This window comes from Ambystoma mexicanum, chromosome 5q, assembly GCF_040938575.1.
Source record: "Ambystoma mexicanum isolate Mex_15411 chromosome 5q, UKY_AmexF1_1, whole genome shotgun sequence".
In the NCBI taxonomy this organism is placed as follows: domain Eukaryota; kingdom Metazoa; phylum Chordata; class Amphibia; order Caudata; family Ambystomatidae; genus Ambystoma; species Ambystoma mexicanum.
The window spans coordinates 1,330,833,717-1,330,856,543 of record NC_090933.1 but is presented as its reverse complement, the minus strand read 5'-3'; the positions used below and the strand labels follow the sequence as shown (position 1 = coordinate 1,330,856,543).

The 22,827-nt window shown below is 45.9% G+C and overlaps 1 protein-coding gene across 1 annotated transcript in view; it reads right to left on the bottom strand.

Moving 5' to 3' along the window:
- Positions 1-1,325: 1,325 nt before the first annotated feature.
- Positions 1,326-22,827, bottom strand: part of LOC138498538 (zinc finger protein 615-like) — an 80,666-nt gene continuing 59,164 nt past the window's right edge. Inside the window, exon 3 of the mRNA XM_069622320.1 lies at positions 1,326-5,110. Coding sequence (XP_069478421.1) covers positions 3,287-4,711 — 1,425 coding nt within the window. The 5' untranslated portion in view covers positions 4,712-5,110 and the 3' untranslated portion in view covers positions 1,326-3,286. The remainder of the gene's footprint in view (positions 5,111-22,827) is intronic.

The following is a 22,827-nucleotide window of genomic DNA, read 5'->3' as shown; positions in this document are numbered from 1 at the left end:
AGTCACGACCAGCTCCCTACATGATCACCTCTTTCCCACCCCATTACCCCCAACTCCTCTGTCACTACCACCTCCCACTATGTTAACCTCTTTCCCACCCATCCACTGAACCCATTACCACCTCCTTCACGTTACCCCACCTCCTCAGTCACAACCAGCTCGCACCATGATCACTTCTTTCCCACCCCCCTTACACCACCTCCTCAGTCACGATCAGCTCCCTACATGTTCACCTCTTTCCCACCCATCCACTGAAACCATTACCACCTCCTTCTCTTTACCCCACCTCGTCAGTCACGACCAGCTCCCTACATGATCACCTCTTTCCCACCCCCTTGCCCCACCTCCTCTGTCACTACCCACTCCCTCCATGGTAATGACAAGAAAGTTTAAGACAACATTCCCATCACAGTGTCTCAAGTAATCAAGACTGTGGGCATGTCTCGAAGCTAGCCTTACCATGGATAGGCAGGTCAATGCCATCACATCTTCCACAGCCTATCACTCTAAACTGATCAATGCAATTAGGCTCTTCCTCTCCCAACAGAACTGCATCACCATCGCAAGGGCCATCATTGGTTCAAGGCTGGACTATTGCAATGTCCTCTTTGTTGGGACATCCCAGAAGGATCTGGCTAAACTCCAAATAGCTCAGAACAATGCCTTAAGGGCCGCAACAGGCATCTCACGCATGGACCACATTTCTGAGGTCAGGAGGCAGGTACACTGGCTACCTGTCAAGGAAAGGATTGTCTTCAAAGCATTGGCCCTCACACATAAATGTCTTCATGGCCTGGCACCCCCCTACTTAGCACACCGGATCACCAAACAGACCTCCTCCAGAACATCTAGGTCTGCCTATGCCAATCGTATCACTGCACCTCCCACACGTAGAGTACGTGCTGGGGATTCCAGTTTCCCAACCATGGCCACAACATTTTGGAACACCCTCCCAGACCTGATCAGGATGGTTGATTCTCATGCAGCTTTACGGAAGGCCATCAAAATCATGCTATGCATTCTTGTATCTGCGTTCTTCCTGTCGCTCATTTACTGTTTGTTCTGTAAAGTAACTTATTAGCCTGTAACCAAGCAAACTGTATTAAGCATTTCTCCATGGACCGCATTCCTGTAACCGTCAAGCAAGCTCTCTTACATGTCCTTATAGCACCTCTGTGCCTGTGGGCTGTAGCGCGTTCTACAAATCCAAAAATAAAATAAATACATTCCAGCATAAATCTGGAATAGAGGTGGCCCCACTAATTAATCGCCTCTGTTTCAGGACGCAGTTTACACAGAGTCAGGGAAAGAGATTTAAACACAAATGGAGTTCCTAACAATTTATTTTTAATGTGAACACAGTGACATATTGGCTGAAGCACAATATTCATTTCATCAGCATTTCACTCAGTGTATGAATCCCGGTGGGAGACTTTTACATTAGACATGTCAGTTTATCCAAGACCAGCTTTATTTTATGAACACTATTCCTTCTTGGAATGCAGAGAACAGCTGTGACAGCATTACACCCACAACTCTCATTTCAGACTGAAAGGCACCATTTCATTTCCACATTTGCATGACATTTATTGTCTCACAACACAGCAGATATTTCTCTTCCATTTGCCCTTGCTACGCTATTGACAAAATGTCACTTTTCTAAAATACATGTCCACATAATTTGACATCTTCTGTGTGCCCTTCTCATGAAACCAATTTCTTTTAAATTAGTGCTTTAATAGTGGGCATGCACCCTCCCTTGTATAATTGCACCTCCACCTGTCGATCCAAGGCTAGGGAACCATCTACTAATCCTAAATGCTCCGACAGAGATAGACAATAGTGTAATACAGTACAGGGGATCCTGAGGAGAAATGAAACCTGTAGTGCTGTAGAACATGTTACACAAAGTGGAAACACTGCAGCATTCAGCGAGGATGGCACTCCTGGTGAGGCATGCATTTCTTGGAAACTGGCTTCTAGAGTAATATTGGAGATTCCAGTTTTATGGATGCCATTATCCATGTTTTCCCTTTCCAAAACAGTCTTTGCACATGTGTTGTGCAAAGCTTAGTCTAAATGGCATGTGAGAATATAGCCTTCTCCATTTTTATTATTCAGGAGGGCTCCAAATAATTTTAATTTGCAGTATTTTAATCCCTATGTGTTGATGTTGAAAGTAAAATTACTTTATGGGGGTGTACAAGTGTAATTCCCAGTAGAGACATTTCTAATGGATTCCTTCCTGCCACAGTTTACTCATTTATGATATCCATATCCCAGTGCAGCTGTTCTCTGGAAACATTTCTGCCGTCAGGGAGCTTGGCACGGCTTTGTGTTTGGTCCATCCAAAGCCACTATGCGCTTTGCAGCAGAAAAGACATTGAGGCCAGTGTAAGTAGTGCAGCCACTCTCCCATGACATCCGTTCCTTTTCCCTCATTCATGACTAAAGGTAAGCTAGTCAGAGACCAGATATACAGTTCCAGTCATAGTAATTAGTATGTATTGGTAAGCACATGAACAGTTTTAAGAGTTAAAGAGACACACCCATTTATTTATTTTCGAATCAGGACTATGGGCCTCATTATAACTTGGCGGTACGGTGTGAACGGTGCCGGTATGGCACCGGCACCGTACCGCCAAAATATGAGGTTTACTCGTGGGTGCCTGACAGCCTGCCAGGTCTGACCTGGTTGTGCGGCACCCACAAGCAAAACCTGCGGATGCACCGGCATTGTTATTAATGGTGCCGGTGCATCCATGCTCCCCATCTCCATTCTGCCCTATGGGGCAGAATGGGGATAGGGAGTGCGGTAACACCGCCACCCGTGAACGGGCAGGTAATGGGCCGGTAATTGCCCATTCGTGGGGGGAGGTGCCGGATGCGAGGTTGGCGGTAGCGGTGCTTGCCATACAGGCACGGCTACCGCCAACCTCATAATGAGGCCCTATTCTACTACACAGCAGAGTTACCAAGCGTTTGCATGAAAAGAGAAAAGTTGAAGGGGGCCATTAAGAATCACTGCAAAAAGGGGCTATACAAATTTGGCAATTTCTGATTCAGTGCTGGTAAATAAGACGTACCTTATGACTAAACCAGTTCCCACACCCAACACATTTATGCATTTATTACCTGCATGTGTTCTTTAGTGCTTACTAAGAACTCCCTTTGTAGCAAACCCTTTCCCACATTAAATGGATTCTTAAGGTTTCTCACTTGTATGTGTTCTTTGGTGCTTACTAAGAACTCCCTTTGTAGCAAACCCATTCCCACATTCAGTGCATTAATAAAGTTTCTCACCTGAATGTGTTCTCTGGTGCTTACTAAGAACTCCCTTTGTAGAAAACCCTTTCCCACATTCAGTGCACTCATAAGGTTTCTCACCTGTATGTGTCCTCTGGTGGCTACTAAGAGCTCCCTTCTGAACAAACCCTTTCCCACATTCAACACACTCATAAGGTTTCTCACCTGTATGTGTTCTCTGGTGATTAATAAGTTGTTCTTTCCGAGCAAACCCATGTCCACATTCAGTGCACTCATAAGGTTTCTCACCTGTATGTGTTCTCTGGTGCATACTAAGATCTCCGTTTGCAGCAAACCCTTTCCCACATTCAGTACACTCATAAGGTTTCTCACCTGTATGTGTTCTCTGGTGCATACTAAGAACTCCCTTTGTAGCAAACCCTTTCCCACATTCAGTGCACACATACGGTTTCTCACCTGTATGTGTTCTCCGGTGGATAGGAAGCTCTGGCTTTGTAGCAAACCCTTTCCCACATTCAGTGCACTCATAAGGCTTATGTCCTGTATGTGTTCTCTGGTGGCTACTAAGAGCTCCCTTCTGAACAAACCCTTTCCCACATTCAACACACTCATAAGGTTTCTCACCTGTATGTGTTCTCTGGTGATTAATAAGATGTTCTTTCCAAGCAAACCCATGTCCACATTCAGTGCACTCATAAGGTTTCTCACCTGTATGTGTTCTCTGGTGCCTAATAAGTTGTCCTTTCTGAGCAAACCCTTTTCCACATTCAATGCACTCATAAGGCTTCTCACCTGTATGCGTTCTTTGGTGGAGAGTAAGCTCTTGCTTTGTAGCAAACCCTTTCCCACATTCAGTGCACTCATAAGGCTTATTTCCTGTATGTGTTCTCTGGTGGCTACTAAGAGCTCCCTTCTGAACAAACCCTTTCCCACATTCAACACACTCATAAGGTTTCTCACCTGTATGTGTTCTCTGGTGATTAATAAGATGTTCTTTCCGGGCAAACCCATGTCCACATTCAGTGCACTCATAAGGTTTCTCACCTGTATGTGTTCTGTGGTGCATACTAAGATCTCCGTTTGCAGCAAACCCTTTCCCACATTCAGTACACTCATAAGGTTTCTCACCTGTATGCATTCTCTGGTGGATAGTAAGCTCTCCCTTTGTAGCAAACCCTTTCCCACATTCAGTGCACCCATAAGGCTTCTCTCCTGTATGTGTTCTCTGGTGGCTACTAAGAGCTCCCTTCTGAACAAACCCTTTCCCACATTCAACACACTCATAAGGTTTCTCACCTTTATTCATTTGCTGGTGGCTGATAACTATATCATGCAAATGGACGGCATTATCAAATTCAGTGCACTGATAAGGTTTCTCACCTATGTCCTCATGTGGGCAATAAGTATGTTCTTGAGATGGCAATTGTTCCCACATTTTTTGCATGTGTAACGTGTCTTGTCAGTTTATTTTGTCAGGAGTCTTCTCTTAAGAGGAGCCTTTTCAATTAACCTTTTCCAAATTCAGAGCACAAATGAAAAATGCTTTTCTTACTGCACATAACAAGTTGTCATTTTCATGCTAGATATACCTCTCCCCCAGGATTTACAGAATGAACACACTTGAATACTGGATGTTACCACAAAGTGGTTGCATGGATGGAAGCCATCATGTATCAACAGGCTTTGCAATCCCGGTTCCTATTTACTCTGAAAAGGCAACTTGACCCCAGATTTGCGCACTTCTAAGATGCTTGGAAATTTGCATATTCCAACGATGAAGCTTTTCACTGCGATAGTCCAGAGAATCGAACAATCACCGTTTTTTCATTTCTGGGGCAGTCACCTATTAACATAAAAGGAGATGCACATTATTAGTTTCAGCACGTTCACGATCGCAGGCAGCATATGTAATAAGAATCTACTCAGTAGTAGTGTTGTTAACCTCATGTAGTCATTTATTTGACTTTGAAGTGCAATCTATTGGGGGAAAGGCGCCCTAATGGCTGGCAGATAAGTGGTGCTCCAACGAGAACATTTAGTGGAACAGAGGTAACATGCAGCAGGAATAATGTAATTCATTTTTATTTAGAAAGGTTTTGCATCCAAAACACTAGGGAAAAACACAGGCTTGGTGAAAAAACATTTTAAATGCATATTTTATATATTTATTCAGAAATGACTAAATTAGCAAATGGAAGCTCCACATTTCCATTCACAAATGATAAAAGGCAGGCGTTTGCCACCAATCGGACGCCTGCTTGACCAGTCCATTATGTAATCACTGATGACTTGTGTATTGGCCCAAACATGAATAATATAACCCAACAAACAGCACTATCGAGGAAACAAGGACAGAATTGTGATTTGAAAAAGGGAAAGCGCCAATCTCTTCCCATGGTGAGAACGGCACAGGCCATGCTGCCACTACATTCAAACATTGACTTTAAACCTAGATAAGCTTGTTTTTCCTGTCAATCCTGGAGATGAGGGATGGATTTGGAGTTTGTGTCAGAGACCAAAAGAATAAAGTGAATGAAAGACTGTGAACTCCACAATATCACCCCATTTGCCTTCCTAATTTTTTATGTAAATGCCCCCTTGCCAAGTACTAAATTTAATTGGCCAGATGGACCCCACTTCCGTTTCCCTGTTCAAAATACCACAGTGTCGTTTTCAGGAGGTGGTACACACTCTGTTTTACTGTTAAGGAGTGGGTGTAAATGGGTCTGTTACTTACCAGGCTTCCCTAACCTGACCCAGAGCCCTTTTTGTGGATTCTGATCCTTGCACAGTAGGTTCAATCTCAGCGTGCCCGTGTATACTCTGTGCTGTGACCAAAAACTGCTTTCATCACATCCCCAGTAACTAATGGGGATGTTGCCCCATCACTGCCGATATCCACAAATGATGAATTAAGTGGTTCCACACATTATTCCTGTTGATCTACTGTGGAGATTCTACTCAACCTACTCCAGAGGAATCCGCTCAACATATTCCCACAGATCCATGACCTGAAAGGTGCGAGAATTCCAAAGCAGCATCTCTTGCAACCCCTGGGCACGGACTCCTAATGAGGCCCAATGCATCTCAACATTCATAAATATTACGCCCTATTGCACAGCATTGGTTTATTTATTATTTATTGAGCATTTGTTAGGCGCTTGTACAACAAGTAAATTGTGTTTCAAAGCGCCCACAGGGCACCAGGCAGGGAACATGGGATAGAAAACAATACACTGGAGGATAAAGACAAACCTACTAGGCCTTGTGAGCATTCAGAGCGTGCAAGTGCAGAGAGGAGAGGGGTAGAGTGGGGTAGGGGGGTAAGTGCTGAAGTGCTTGTGAGTGAGCAGCAGGTGTAAAAGTGCAGGCCTACAGTGGCGAAGGCCGGTAAGTGTCAAGGCAAGTGCAGCGCGCAGGCAGTGGCGGAGACGATTGGGTGTGGAAGTCCAGGGCCCGAACAACAATCATAGCAACTGAGATTAGCAGAGGAGGGAAGGAGGAGGTGAAAAGGAAAGTCTTGAAGAGCTTCCGGAATTTGAGGGGGATCTGGCTAAAGAGGAAGGGAGAGGCTATTAAATAAGAGGGTGCCAACTGAGGAAAGAGATCTGCCTCCGGCCCTCTGTTTAGCAAAAAGATTGACATGCAGATCGCAGATAGTTGGTACCAGAGCAATGTAGAGGTCTAGATGGTGAGTATTTAGTAAGAGCAAGTTGTAGATAGCGTGGCCCCAGACAGCCGTATTGGATGATACAAAGGGATTTGAACTTGATCTTTACAGCAACTCATAACCAGTGAAGAGGTTTTAGGAAAGGAGAGATGTGGTCCCTGGGCTTGAGGGCAAGGATAAGTCTTACTGCTCTATTCTGGATTAGCTGCAGGCGTCATAGAGAGGAAGAGGGTAGAATCAAGAGAAGGATGTTGCAGTAGTCTAGCCTAGAGAGAACCAGAGCTTTGGTAACAGTGAGCTTTTGTGGGAAAAAGAGAAATGGGAGAATTCCTTTGAGAAGGAAGAGTTGAAAGTTGCACTTCTTGGAAATGTCCTGAATGTGCGGAAGGAAGGACAGAGGAGTTAAAGATAACTCCAAGGTTTGCGGCTTCAGATGAAGAAGGGGGAGAGCCCATAAAGGATAGCAAATCTTGCTGTCATTGAGGCGGAGATTGCTGGGTGGCAGATAAGCAGTCTGCAAGAGGGTCATCAGGAAGTTGGAAAAAGAATTGTGTCATCTGCGTAATACTGGAATCTGGGGGAGAAGGAGGAAATGAGGAGTGCCAGCTGAGCAAGTTAAGTGTTAAAAAGCCAGGGGGCTGGGGGGGAGATTGGAGCCCAGGGGGACACCACAGGTGGAGAAAGATAGGTGAAGAGAAGGTGCCCAGATTAACTTGGACGAAGAATTAGTTAGGAAAGAGGTCAGCCAGTCCAGTGCCTGCTCCAAGATACAAAGGGTTTCATGGAGCAGTTTTATGAGGATGGAGTGGTTGACCGTGTCAAAGGCAGAGGGGAGAGAGAGAGAGAGAGAGTCCAGAGATGCGAGCAGCTCTTCACAGGTGTTCAGAAGAGCAGTTTCCGTGCCTCTGGATTCTCGGAATCCAGATTGATGGTTGTGGAGACCACCAACAAGTTGAGTATGTGAGGTAAGTTAGGGAAAGGCCAGCTTCTCCAGGAGTTTCCCAAGGAAGGGGTGACAGAAATAGGGCGGTAGTTGGCTGGACAGGTAGGGTCTCCTGAGGTTTTTTTTCAGGAGGGCGCGCACAAGGGAGTGCTTAAGGGAGGAGGGGACATTACCAGTAGTAAGAGTGGTTGCAGAATTCCGCAAAAGAGCGGGGGCAAGAGAGCCAATGTTGTCCTTAATGGTTCTGGAGGAGCAAAGAGAAACATGGATTAGACTTTCATAGAGCGGACCACTCTGGTGACGTCATCAGGTGTGACAGGGGAGAAGGAGAAGAGAGAGACAGAGACAGAGAGAGAGAAGGAGGGTGGGAGGCCAGAGGAGGCAAAAGCATGTGGGAGGGGCTGGAGGAGAGGGTAGCAAGGGTGCTCAGGATGTCCAGAGTTTTAGTGGTGAGGTGTGTGACCAGTGCATTGCAGAGGGCCTTGGGACGAAAGAGAGAAGGAGGAAACTGCAGAAGGCTTGGCTAGTTCCCTGCAGATTTTAAAGAGTTCAGCCGTGTTGTTGGATGCACCAGATACCCATGCCTGGATGTGGGCCCTTTTCTTGGCACGGGTAGTCTTTATCGTCTTTGGAGCAGGCGGCAGGCCAGTTTGTCAGAGGGTGAACCCGAGGTTTGCCACTTCAGTTCCGCAGCTCTGCACTTGCGTTTCAGGGCTGCAAGTTTGGAGTCATACCAGGTATTGCGCTTGGGAAGCAGGTTTCAGGTGGATCCTCATGACTGGGGCAAGAATGTCCAGAGTGTTAGTAATGGCCAGATGGAGGATGCTGAGAGCAGAGTCTGGGTGGGGGCAGAGGAGGATGAAGGTGGATGTGAAGACAGCACCTGACACTTGTTTAATCGGACGGATCTTTGTGAATGATATTGGCAGGGCTGGAGGAGGTGCGGTCAAAGGGACGAGGGGACCTGGGTAAGAAGGGAGGAGAGAGTGGTCTGACAAGGAAAGAGGTATGATCAGTGGCGCGGGTGAGAGGGAAAGATCAGAGTGGATGAGGGCGTCAAGAGTGTCCTGCTGTGTGGTTTGGACCCAAAGGGCAAATAAAGAGGGAGAGCGAGGTGAACAGGTCAAGGAAGAGAGTGGATGCTGTGATAGAGTACAAGTGGATGTTGAAGTCGCCCAAGAATGGAGTTTAGAGGAGGTTCAGAGGAGAGAGGAGCAGAAATCAGACCATTCAGAGAGGGACAGGGTGGTAGCATCAGAGGGCCCGTAGATCGTGGCAATGGTCAGAGAGGAAGAGGGAGAGATTAGCAACTTGCAAACCAAGCTCTCAAAGGAAGTGTAGAGCTGAGTGGGAACCCACTCACGGATAAGGGGCAACCCCACAGCCAGCGCGGGTACGTCATGGCTTGGGAATGATCTCGTGGCCATCAGGGAGAAGAGAGTCAAAAGCAGTGACCATGCTGGCATTGAACCATGTTTCGGTAAGTGCGAGAATGTCGAGGTCAATGTCTTCAAGAAGGAGGCAGATGTCAGTGGAGTGTTTGATGGCTGACATATAGTGACTATAACATTTAGTGAATCATGTCAAAAATTCAAGAAGTACTCTTTAGATGTATGCATACCCACCAATACCAAGGCATGAAACCTCCAATAGTGCAGATCAAAAACAACACAGGGGAAAACACCTCTGGCAATGGTGATCATTAGTACAGTAATTCGTCCCCAGATATAAATCAACATGGTCTTTTCCTTCTCAGTCTCAATGCCCACAAAAGATATTAACATGTTGAGAAAACTACTGGCACATCGCTAGAATTGGAGCAGAAATCACAAATGCAAACACACAGGGGGGCAAGTCGAAAAAACAGAATGGTCCCACTTATTAGAGGCTAGTGATTGGTTGAGGCCCTATTAGAAATTTTGCATACATTGACTTTCATATTTGGTGTTTACAAAACCCAAATACACTTCATAACCCATATTCTGCTTCATATTACAGTAGCGCAGGAAGGCCCGCATAACCCATATTCTGCTTCATATTACAGTAGCGCAGCAAGGCATGCATAACCCATATTCTGCTTCATATTACAGTATCGGAGCAAGGCCCGCATAACCCATATTCTGCTTCATATTACAGTAGCGCAGCAAGGCCCTCATAACCCACATTCTGCTTCATATTACAGTAGTGCAGCAAGGCCCGCATAACCCATATTCTGCTTCATATTACAGTAGCGCAGCAAGGCCCGCATAACCCATATTCTGCTTCATATCACAGTAGCGCAGCAAGGCCCGCATAACCCATATTCTGCTTCATATTACAGTAGCACAGCAAGGCCTGCATAACCCATATTCTGCTTCTTATTACAGTAGCGCAGCACGGCCCTCATAACCCATATTCTGCTCCATATTACAGTAGCGCAGCAAGGCCCGCATAACCCATATTCTGCTTCATATTACAGTAGCGCAGCAAGGCCCTCATAACCCATATTCTGCTTCATATTACAGTAGCGCAGCAAGGCCCGCATAACCCATATTCTGCTTCATATTACAGTAGCACAGCAAGGCCTGCATAACCCATATTCTGCTTCATATTACAGTAGCGCAGCACGGCCCTCATAACCCATATTCTGCTCCATATTACAGTAGCGCAGCAAGGCAGTTGAACCCTCGGCTTTAGAAACAAAGTTGAATTCAAAATTCCTCCACATCCCTGATTTCACCTCTCACCTCTGGAGTGCGGGTCAGGGGGCCTGGTGTATCCCAGACAAGAGATGTATTCTCCAACCTCCTCATAAGAGATGAGGAAGGATTGATCAGTGAGGTCAATCACGCACAGAGTGCGGGTCAGGAGGCCTTGTGTATCCCAGACAAGAGACCTATTCTCCTTGAATAGTTCACAAAATTGATTGGCCCACACAGATTCAGGAACACAGCCCTGCTGATAACTACTGGTATTCTCGCAGCATAAGCCATGATTCCCCAGAAACCCTGTAAACCACCCCCTGCTAAGAGCTGTCAGCAGTTGGCTCCAAATTTCTTCAGTCCATGCTTGTTTTTTCTCTTTCAGGAGCAAGCGGTGTGCTTTCCTGGTCTCTTGGATAATTGAGCTACCCACAGTGCGTTGGAGCCTAGCTGTAGAATTACAGCTTGTTTTGCTGCTCTACAGTCGGCATCATACCAAGGGCTCGGGCAATTGTAATGAAAGGAACCGCTTTGAGATTTAGAGAAAAACGGGTCAAGTTTCCTCATCAGGTCGGCATGGACCTTTTGTCCCGTTAGATGTGCATTACTCTCTAAAGTGGTAATATGTTCTAAAAGAGGAAGAAAGTCCCCGTAAACCAATGGCGGGACCAGTGGTAGATGACCATTAATCCACGTGATATTACACTGGGCATGTCCCACAAAAGCCAGCGGAAGACTCATGCCAGTAGAATCAGTCACGTTCAATGCCCAGAACGGCTCTTAGGACTCTCCATCCCCCTGGTGCACACATTCTTACTGCTTCTTGGCACAGAGAGGTTACCAGTGCCGACCGTAATAGAACCTGAAAGAGGTAGCCTGAAATCAAAAAGAACGTGTGGATTGTTTAAACTATTGATTATGGAGGAAACTATTTGACATGTACTGGCAGAATGTAGGGAAAAGGGATCATTATACAGGTCTGTCCTGGGAGGATGTAGGGAAAAGAGATCATTATACAGGTCTGTCCTGGGAGGATGTAGGGAAAAGGGATCATTATACAGGTCTGTCCTGGGAGGATGTAGGGAAAAGAGATCATTATACAGGTCTGTCCTGGGAGGATGTAGGGAAAAGGGATCATTATACAGGTCTGTCCTGGGAAGATGTAGGGAAAAGGGATCATTATACAGGTCTGTCCTGGGAGGATGTAGGGAAAAGGGTTCATTATACAGGTCTGTCCTGGGAGGCTTCATTAATCGTTAGGACAGTATCAGAGCTGACAGTTTCTGGCAGCACTGCTTGAAAACCGAGAAGAAGGCACTGCACATTGCTTTACACTGTGTATGGAAGCTGATGATTTATTAAGAAAACAGAATGATTTATCGTCTTAATCAGAATTAGCCTGAATCAATGGAAAAACAAATGTTAAGGTCAAAATGTTATTTTAGGAGCTCAAGTAGGAGCCATTGTGAATATTGCGGAAAGTTATGCTACATCATTAGTGATGAATTGCTCTTTAGATTCGATGGAAATGAATGATTACATTAGTGATTTGTAGTTTTATGAGGAATTGTATTACATCCATGTTTTGTAATCGTGTTCATATGTGTAAAGTCTAACATGAACTGATCACATGAATACATTATTTCATAAGAAGGGTACAATTGTTTACAAAAATTCGAAATACAATGGTACAATAAAAATGAAGCACAATAAAGCCAATGATCAAAGCTGATTAGAGGAAAGAGAAAGAGGAGAAGTTTTTAATTAGGAACGAAAAATACGATAGGTGACCTGAAATGCACAGATAGAATGAGGTACAGGATGCACGGATAGAATGAGGTAGAGGATGCACGGATAGAATGTGGAAGAGCGTTCCAATGGTTAGGTGCAAGAAGAAGAAAAGAACAGCATCGAGAAGCACAGGGCGGCCGAGGAACGACAAGGACAATGAGAGGACAGAAAACCGTCAGCAGTTTTAAGCAAAGCTCTCAAGATAGCAACCAATTTTCCCCAAAAAAAAAAAAAAGAAAATGGGTTTCCCCTCCTTGGAAGGAGTAGGTTTACCTATATTTGCTGCCCACTTTTATGTAATTTACTACATCATGATTTTACAGTGAGGCGAGTGTGGGTATGAGCAAGAGAGATTATTTCTGAAAACCGCCGCAGGTGGTACCATAACACAAACGTCAGGTTTTTCTGGCCTAAAATCACGACTCTTAATGCTATATTTCACATAAAGGCTTTGTCACATCAGTGATTGAGGCATTAACGGACGAGGTCCATCGGGCACCCCTCCTGCCAGGATGGTCCAATATCAGGATTTTAAATCCCTCACATAGCACCTCATGCAGAGCTCGGCACGCGTCATGACTGAATCATGCTGCTGTTCAGAACAGTATCTGCAGGGTGTGAGCTGTGAGGACTTGATGAAGACCTAGGCCCAGTTGATGGAGCTACATCTTGGAGCTTCCCTCCCAGAGCAATTTGTGGGAGAGTGCTTCAAAGTGGGTCACCATCAGGAATGCACACCGGTTGCTAGCCAATAGGGGATCCCAACACCAAACAATGCCAGTTGGTCATTTTATCCCACAACTGGCGACAATAAGTTAATAACTAAGGGATGCAGATGATTTCAGGAGCCTGCAATACTCGGGTCACCTGACTTGCTAACCATTCATGAACGCGTGCAAGTGGGCATGCCACTGTCCTCGGCTCACCTTCCTTTACAATCACGAGGGCGTCCGTTTCAATCACCTCATGTTGTGACTGCTCTAGCGGGTGGGCAGAACGCTCACTCATTCATGCCTAGAAACAAAACAACACCCACCAAAGTGCAGATCTGGTGTTCCGCTTCTTTCAGCCCCTCCTGATTAAGGCGTTACCATCAATCCCTTGCTCCCCAGTTGATCAGCAAAAAGAACAACCAACACAAGGTGTTGCTACCAATGTGCCCATTTAACTCACTTTTACAGCTCCACTCCTCCACCGCCTATAGAAAGTGCTGAGATCCACCATACAGGTCCAATAGCGAATTACCAATTGAGTTTAATAGGACGGCACAGAGGAAAGGATTAACATATCATACTCCAAAATATGGTATGTCACCCGCGTTGGGTTGCTAAACATGACGTAGAAATGAATTAATCCATGCAACTAATGTGCGAGATAACAGCTAGACCGTAGCGGCCATGGTATAACAGAGTCCAACAAGCAGCTTTTGAATCTCCAGCATGATAAAACAATGTACATATTAGAATAACAATGCATACCACTGCTTAAGGATTCCTGTTTGTATTACAGGAAGAATACTCCGAGGAGAGAAGCAGGGACTGAGCACTATCCCCTTCCCACAGGATCAAATAGTGAAGACAGGTGAATAGATAGACTGGGTCTTATTTATACACAGCTCCCATTGGGAAAACTGATAGAGAATGGGACTTTAGCATTGATTTCGCATCTTTTACAGATTCCTGCAAAGAACATATGCAGTTGAGTTCAAGACACTCTCAGCACATAGCAGGCACGACCAAGAGATTTGGCACATAGAGGTAAGAAGAGTCTTACCCCTTAAGCAGGCGGAATAACCAACATTTCTGTCAAGTAGGCTTTAGAAGCACTTTGAGACTGATGATAGTTCAACTTGTCTCTCTTGTCTTCTTATCCTTTAGGATTAAGGGATTGATCCAACAAGCCCTTTTGGACACCTCAAAATATCCTCAGAAAAAACTTCACAGAATTGAAGATTATTAAAAGAATACTATATCTACAAGTATTCGTCCTGAAGAAAGCGGCCACTTATGAATCCTGCTGAAAGCGATTGACTGTTTCCAAAGTAGTACTGGTTGATAACCCAGACTCCGATATCCTCACACATTGAGAAAAGGGCTTGTATAAAGAAATGTACTAAGTTATCATTACTAATTTTCTCTACAGCACTGTGCAGTGTAGAGCGAATAAGTCTTTTACAGTATTCTATTGACCAAGTGTCATAGATTTTTCTTTCTTTGTTTTTAGTGATAAGACACACGCTTTGGAGGCAGAAACATTAAATATAGATACCGACCCCCACTTTGTGTGCACTGACTTTTAGAGATTAGGAAATTGGTTTAGAGAGGATAGGGTCAGGATCTCGACATCCCCCTGTAGTCGGCACACCAGCACCAACTAGGGCCGGTAACGTTTGGATACGAGTTTCCTCAATATAGGGCTAATTAACTTGTGCTAGGGACTCAGCGTTAGGAATAACTTTTTTAATAAATTAGCCTTCTGCCCTGTAGGTGGACATTCTTGAGTGGTTCTGATCATCCAGTGCAGCAAAGAAGCTAGATTAATCAGGAGAGAAGGTCCATTTAACATACTCTATTCAGTTCTGGTTATCTTTGAGGTGAAAAGTATCCATCATCTGCTCATAGAGTTTCAAGTGTTCCCAAACAGAATATGTTGCGTTTTTGTGGTATGGGGTTATGAAACTCCTAATGGCCTTAATCTGCCTAATGGGGTCTTTTGTCATAGCTCTCGAGTTTATTTGCCTTCTTTGGCTTAGTCACCCGAGTCCACTCGCCCTCAGACTCAGAGGCATAGCTACTTGAGGTCCCCTCATGATTATCTAGGTGCTCCCTGATTCTGTGAGCTTGAGAGGGGCTCGCAGAATTGTGGGGCCTAGTTTCTCCACTCCTGTGGTGCCCAAGAGAGTAGTCTTCTGACTCCTCCCTGCTCCCAGGGTTGGCAGAGTATCCCCCCCCACTGCCCTAATTGGGTAGACGTCTTCAGGATGCTCTTTTTGAGCCTCATTTCATTCGGTTTTTCATCAAATTGAACCAATTGGCCTCCATGTTGTCCTGGGTTTTGAGACTTTAGTCCTCAAGACAGTTTTCTCTGAAACAATCATGCAAGTCAGCCAGACCTTGCGCAAGGGGACTCTTCTTGTTTTGGCCATATCTGACCTCCACATGAAAGCCTTGCATTGACAGAATCCAGGAAGTAATTCAGGAATTACTCACATTTCCGGCCCAGATTCTGTCACTTTGAAGATATTGCAGAGGCGGGTGTGGAGTCTCCACTATGATGTGTTCCCCCTGGATGAAGGGGCAGTAATTCTTCAATGCCCACACCATTGCCAGGAGTGCCTCTCACAATCGTTGAATGTTTCCTTCCCAGAGGACAAAGTCATACTTGCATAGGAGATGACTTTATTGAACTTGTCAAGCTTCTGATACAATACTGCTGTCAAGCATGTATTTGAGAACCATGTCTCCAAGAAAAACTCCTTGTTTTTGAGGGTAAGCTAGACAAGGCGCTTGTGAGAGGCTTCTTTTGACTTGCTTTACTGCCTCGGCTTGTTCGGGACCCCACTCCCACTTGACCCCCCCCCTTCAATAGGTGGATCAGTGGTCTTGTGACCTCTGCGTAATCCTCAATAAACTTCCTATTGTAATTAGTCAGTCCAAGGAGGCTTCTTAGCTCACGCAGAGTTGTGGGGTCTTTCAGTTTTAGGAGTGCTTCCACGTTCTTTTCCTGAGGACAGAGACCCTCAGGAGTTGTCTCATTCCCCAAGAAGTTGACACAGGTCCTGCATCACTGTGCCTTTTGGTAGGATATTTTTGCTTTGGCAACCCTCAACTGGGTCAGAACATAACGGATTTCCGCTATATGTTCCTCCACAGTTGAGCTATTTATCACAACATCATCCACATAGGCCAGGCTACCCCTTTCACCCAAGTCGGGCATGGCCTTATGTAGGAAGATGTTGAATTTGTTGCCGGAGTTGATGTGTCCGAAGGGAGTCCGGGTCCACGTGTACTGCTGCCACCCGAAGGTAAAGGCCAGCTGTATTGGTCCTCCTACTGACAGGCACGGTCCAGTACCCATTGGTCAGGTCAATGTCAGTGTATACCTTTGACCCCTGGATCTGGGCCAGCACCTGGTCAATGTAGGGGAGAGGCCATCGGGACATCTGGACACGTTTATTCAGCTCCCTCAGGTCAGCACAGAGTCTCCACTGGCCGTTCGTTTTTTAAATCCCCAACACCGGATTATTAAAGGTGCTGTGGACTGGACAAATGATCCCACGGGACTCAAGGTTTTTGATGATTTCCGTCAGGGACTCCATGGATGCGAGAGGCAATCGGTATTGCTTCACAAACACTGGAGTCATTCCAGGGTCCATGGAATTGTTATATGGATTTCGGTGTGACCACAGTCATACAAGTCCACCGCAAAGAGATCTTGAAAATCTAAGAACACCTGCTTCAACTTTTGCTTTTGCTCCGGAGTCTCACAGGCATCAGCTAGGTTGACCCACTCCTCAACCATTTGCCTGAAGCCTGGAAAGACTTCCGGTTTTGCTATCTCAGCGGCCTCCTCGAGCTGGATGGAGAGGTCCCTGGTTAGAGTATTGACCTGGACAGAGGGTTTCAGGTAGGAGAGGCAGTCATTGTGGACCTGAAATATCACCTCATCCTGCCTGATGTCACAGGTCACCTCTCCCTCACCGTAAGGGCAGGAAGAGTACACCAGGAAATTCCCCCCTTGCCGGGTGAAGATCCTGTCTGGTGGTATGTCATTGGGCCTCATTACACGGAAGGCGGAGGACCAAGGTGCTATTAGCACCTTGGTCCATGCCGTTAAAATACCGGCACCACCTTGGTGGAAAGGGGAATTACCACCCCATTCCAAGGTTGGCGGGGCGGTAATTCCCCCTTCCACCACTGCCCTTCCCCATTCCCATTTTTGCCCCATAGGGCATAATGGGAATGGGGAAGGTGCTAATTACGGCACCGCAATTTTGCGGTGCCGTAATTAGCACCAAGGTCCCTTAGCGGGTTGGTTTTTAACGCCTGCAAAAAGCAGGCGTTAAAGCACCAACCCGCTAAGGGACCTCGTAGTAAGGCGGTAATGGTTAACGGTCACCGTTACCATTAACGGTGACCGTTAACCATTACTGCCTTCCGTGTAATGAGGCCCATTGTCACAGTCCAAACAGTCCTTGGGGATTGGTCCTATCAGTTAATTGCCTAGATCCATGTAAAAATGTCGGTCATCAACCGCCATTCCAATAATGGTGCCTGCGCCCAGTGATACTCGTAAGGTCGCTGTTATCCATCAATATTGGAATGGTGTTGTGTTCTACATTGACTAATGGTGTCGGGTTTAACCCCAGCCCCTGCTGTTGGAGATGGGCATTGAGGTGTATATATGTGTCAGGATTTTGCAGTTTCTGTCCTTTTCATTTTTAATTCAAGTGGGAATAGTCGTGTCCTGGGATGGTGACCTCCTCCAATTTGAACTTCAACTGCATATCGCAGCAATTGGGCTGACCAAAATGCTTTTTCTGAATCCTCAAAGTCCATGGGATTACTCCCTAGTCGAGACCAGGCTTGCTAGTTCATCAGGTCCAAATTAATGGCAAAATGATTGAGAATGTCAGTGCCTAATAGAATGCAGCAGGGACATATCGCACAACCCAATAATTATGTTCTATGCTTTTGTTACCTATAGAAATTTTGAGCATGCACCTGCTAGGCAGAAGATGTTTGGAATTGGGAGTTTACAGGCCTATTTCCCACCTATCGATCAATTTAAATGTGGAAATGGCTGGATCTTTTGGAACATGGCTTCGCTGATGTAGCTCTTACCGTTGTTCACGCACACTCGGCCGAGAACATCCTCCTTCCCCTCTTTTAACTGTATAGGGATGAACAACTGTTTTCTAATTTTCTGAATGTCAGCTAAACTTTGATCTGGTTTCTCATCACTTTTGACTAAGGAATTGGGATTTTCAGATTGTGACTCAGTATAGAATTTCAAAGTATTTCCTTCCAGTGTGGAAAGCCACTTGAAAATGGAATGAAGGTTGATTTTCAGGAATGGAGAGGAGTTCATATCACCAATTTGTTGTCCTACAGCAATTACTGTCACGTCAGGTATTTGATTGTTCTGGAAATGAAACTCAATATGATTGTGTTTTTGTTCAACCATGTGGTATATGTCATTTAAACTAACATGGTTGACACTCTGTTTCAATTTTATTGGTCTTGTTCACACAGTCTATTAGGGGGGACAACCTATGCAGGATGTCATTCCCTAGTAGACAGGGTGTGCCCTCTGAAGTCATGACTATGACCGGGTATTTCACTTTGTGTCGCCCACTTTTTATTTTCAAATCTGCAGTCCCCTCGACAGGAATTGGATTCCCGTCGAAGTTCTGGAGTTGTCCAGGAAGAGGGGTGAGAGGAATCTGGTATCTCTCCCCCCTTCCTGAAATTAGCTGCGCAAAGGCCCTTTTTGACAGAAGAGTGGGATTGGGATCCAGTGTCTACCAGCGCCGAAAATGCACATTGCCCTTGCACTTGGACCGGGGCATAAAATCTACCCTCTTTCTCCTCCAATGGGCAAAGGTATTGGGCGTTCCGTGTAAGCTGCATGGTCAATTTCTTAATTTTGGACTCCGACACAGGGGTAGTTTGGGCATAATTTTGTGTTGGAGTTTGGGAATCTAAAAGCAAAATTTGACATTCTGATATTTGGGGAGTTTTCGGGCTCTCCTTTTTCTGATTCTGGGTCCACACCCAGCCCCCCTTTTTGGAGGCAGTCACCAGAATCGGTTTATGAGGTTCGGGATCCCTCTTTTAATACTTGATTCTCTGAATGCTCATTCTGGAGTTTAAAGATGGGCGATTCTGAATCAGTCCCCACATCCACCCAATCTTCATTCAGATCTATTGGGACCCATTTTTCTTTGGGAGGAGTTCCCCTGTCCCTGAAGGAGAAGATCTTTTTCCCAGAATCCTCTAAGGATTCTTCCCCTTCGAATTGGAGGACACTAACTTCCTCCACAAAATGGGCCTTTTTGCTAGCTTTATTTCTCCTACCCACCCTCTGTTCCCTGGGTTGCAGATTTTCAGGGGCAGGAGATTTTTGCTCCGGTTCCTGGGTGTCCAGGGGCTTTTCACGAATGAGGAAGGAAGCTTCATCTAGGGCTTTACACCTCCCATCCCCCGTGCCTCCTCCTCTGGAACCGGTGAGTTGTCAGGGTTCTCTCTCAGTCATTGTTCTGGGGTGCCAGGTCCTTGGTTTGTGGGGTTCTGAGCCGCCATGTTCATCTGAGGGTTCTGTTGAGCCATCAACATGTGACCCAGATCCTGGGTAAGGTTCTGGACCTGGCGCTTCAGTTGGGACACCCGTTCGGCTGGTACAGCGGTCTCTGATCAAATCTAGATGGATCACGGGAAGAGTAACTATCCCTTCTCCCTTAGTAGCCTGGATATTGTGAATTTTGGTAACCCCCCACCCTTGGCCTCCCCTCACCCGGATTAGGTTGTCTGGATTCCTGAAAGCGGGAAACGAAAGGAGGGTTGTGCTGCAGGTTGGGGTTTTGTGAGTACCGTGGGAAGAAACTTAACCCAGCATTTGGGGGATTACTGCCCTCCTGGGCAAAGCTAGGAGGGAATTTTCCCAGGGCAGTACTTACCTAATTGGATCCCCCCCTTGAGCTGGGCGAGTGCATACATAACCCAACATTGGTCGATTGCCCTTGTACCCGGACTTATATAATCCGGGGAGTTAGGGGTCCCATTGGTGGGATTACCTCCCTGACTGCCACCTGTTTGTGATTGGCCTGAAGGCCTTCTGGGTCTCTGAATTTGCTGATTTTGTGTAGGTACATTTTTAGGCTCCCCTATCTCTAGGTCTAGAATGGGGGCAACCTTCACCTCTGCCACTTTAGCAGCAGCAGGGGTGTTGGCTGGTTTGGGGTTTTTGCCCAGATTTTTATTTTCGGCAGATTTTTTGGACTTCATAAATGCGGGTCGCCTGCTCTATGACCCAGTCCAGAGATCTTTTATCGTGGAAGTCCCTCACCAGCTGGGTCATAATATACTTTGGGAGCGCTTGAAAGAAGGTAGTTATAAACTCCCTGCTATCCGTGCGCATCCTCCTTGTGGTTTGTCCAAAGGCGTGTTTCAGCTCGTGCACAAATTCTCGTGGGCTTGATCTTCCCCGCACTCCAGATTGTAGGCCGCTTTGCAAGCCTCTTGGGGGTTTCTGTGGGCAGAAAAGCTTTTCAAGATGGCCACCCTGTAGGTGGACCATCTTGAGTGGTTCTGATCGTCCAGTGCTGCAAAGAAGCTGGAGTACTCAGGAGAGAAGGTCCATTTAACATACTCTATGCAGTTCTGGTTATCTTTGAGGTGAAAAGTATCCATCATCTGCTCATAGAGTTCCAAGTGTTCCCAAACAGAATATGTTGCGTTTTTGTGGTATGGGGTTATGAAACTCCTAATGGCCTTAATCTGCCTAATGGGGTCTTTTGTCATAACTCTCTTGAGTTTATTTGCCTTCTTTGGCTTAGTCAGCAGAGTCCACTCGCCCTCCGACTCAGAGGCTTTGCTACTTGAGGTCCCCTCATGATTATCTAGGCGATTCTGTGAGCTTGAGAGGGGCTCGCAGAATGGTGGGGCCTAGTTTTTCCACTCGTGTGTGCCCAGGAGAGTAGTCTTCTGACTCCTCCCTGCTCCCAGGGTTGGCAGTGTATCCCCGCCACTGCCCTAATTGGGTAGAGGTCTTCAGGATGCTCTTTTTGGGCCTTGTTTCATTCGGTTTTTCATCAAATTGAACCAACTGGTCCCTTGGAAGGTACTATTTTGGTGGATCTAATTCCCAAAGTCTCCTCTCATATGCGACTTCCTTGTCAGAGACATCAGCTTTGATGTTTGGGTATCTATACAGAGATGCCCGTCCATCAATTTCTGGGGGGCCCTGACCTGTCAGATCCATCATACTAAACCTATTGAATTATGCCGGCCTCATGGTCTCTGGCTCATGTGAACCGGTAGACATGAAGCAGGCAGTGTTCACAGTATTACATGTGTTTGAGTCCCTTAGTACAGAGGTTATCATACTATGATCAGGGGTTACCCTGTCCCTCTCTGCCTGTTCGGGGTCCCTACAGTAAGGATTACATCTAGCGCCCTTTCTCCAACCTCGCTAGTTTCACCTTCTCAGCCCCAGATTTTGCCACAAATGGTACATTTATACAGTTGAAGTCTCTTAGCAAATTACATAAACAGGTTATATATTTTATGCAGACCATTGCAGTCCAACACTGCAATCTGTAAGACATTGGGGTTCATTACGACTTTGGAGGCAGCCATGGTGCTATTAGCACCATGGCTGCCTCCAAAGTCGTGTCCGGATTCTCTGAATGGGGACTTACCGGGTCATTCCAACCTTGGAGGACCCGGTAAGTCCCCATTCAGAAAACCATTCCCCATTACCATTCGAGCCCCCATAGGGCTCAATGGGTATGAGGAGGGAGCTAGTAACGGGCCTGCAAATAGCGGTCCCGTTATTAGCTCCCTGGTCCCTTAGTGGCTGGTTTTACCAGTCGGCCTTAGTGGGATCCACTAAGGGACCTCAGAATGCAGCGGTAAGGGCTTAACGGCACCGGCATCCTTACCGGTGCTGTTAACACCTTACCACTGCACTCGTAATGAGGCACATTGTTTTGTACGTTTAATAATCTTTGGTCATTTTCAGTGTGAACCGTTCGGCCTAAAATTCTGTAACTTTACACATGCGTACATACTATCATAGGGCCTATTTCTGTTAATTTTTAACGTTCCATCATATGTCCTTTCCCCATGATTCACATTCTTCTGGCATTCATGTCCCATACATGCTACTGACAGCCAAGACCTCTTATTTGAAAGCCACAAAAAAACATTTAAACTGCTAAATTGTTATATTTTTGCAAAGTCCTGCTGCAAAGACAAAAGTCTTTAAAGTTTATTTATAAAATAATCCCTGGAAACAGATGGGTGGTCCTTTGTTCTTCACTGGACCATTTTTTGTTTTCAGCTACCACCAACTGTCATTTACTCCCGAGTAAGGTGGGGGTTTCCAAATTGATTGAAGGTTTATTGCCCCTTCTCCACTTCACACTCCCGTGTCCTGGAAGTTCCATTGTCAGAGGGTTCAGCCCAGACCAGATCCTGTCCAACCTATTCATTATCACTTGGGTGTTAGTATCTACTGAGAGGGGCCCTTTTGTTTCTGTCATCCTCTCAGCAAAAACCTGTTTTGGGCTGATTCCTCCCCCCATGCAGCCACTGAAGTTTGATTGAATTGTATTTATGTTTGTTCTGAATTGGAAGAAAACTTGCTGAATAGAACCATCCCATACATGTACCTTCACAGCACAATCCCCTTTCACATGGCTATGCAAGAAGAAATTTTTGTTCAACATAGTACTCTTAAACATGCATTTT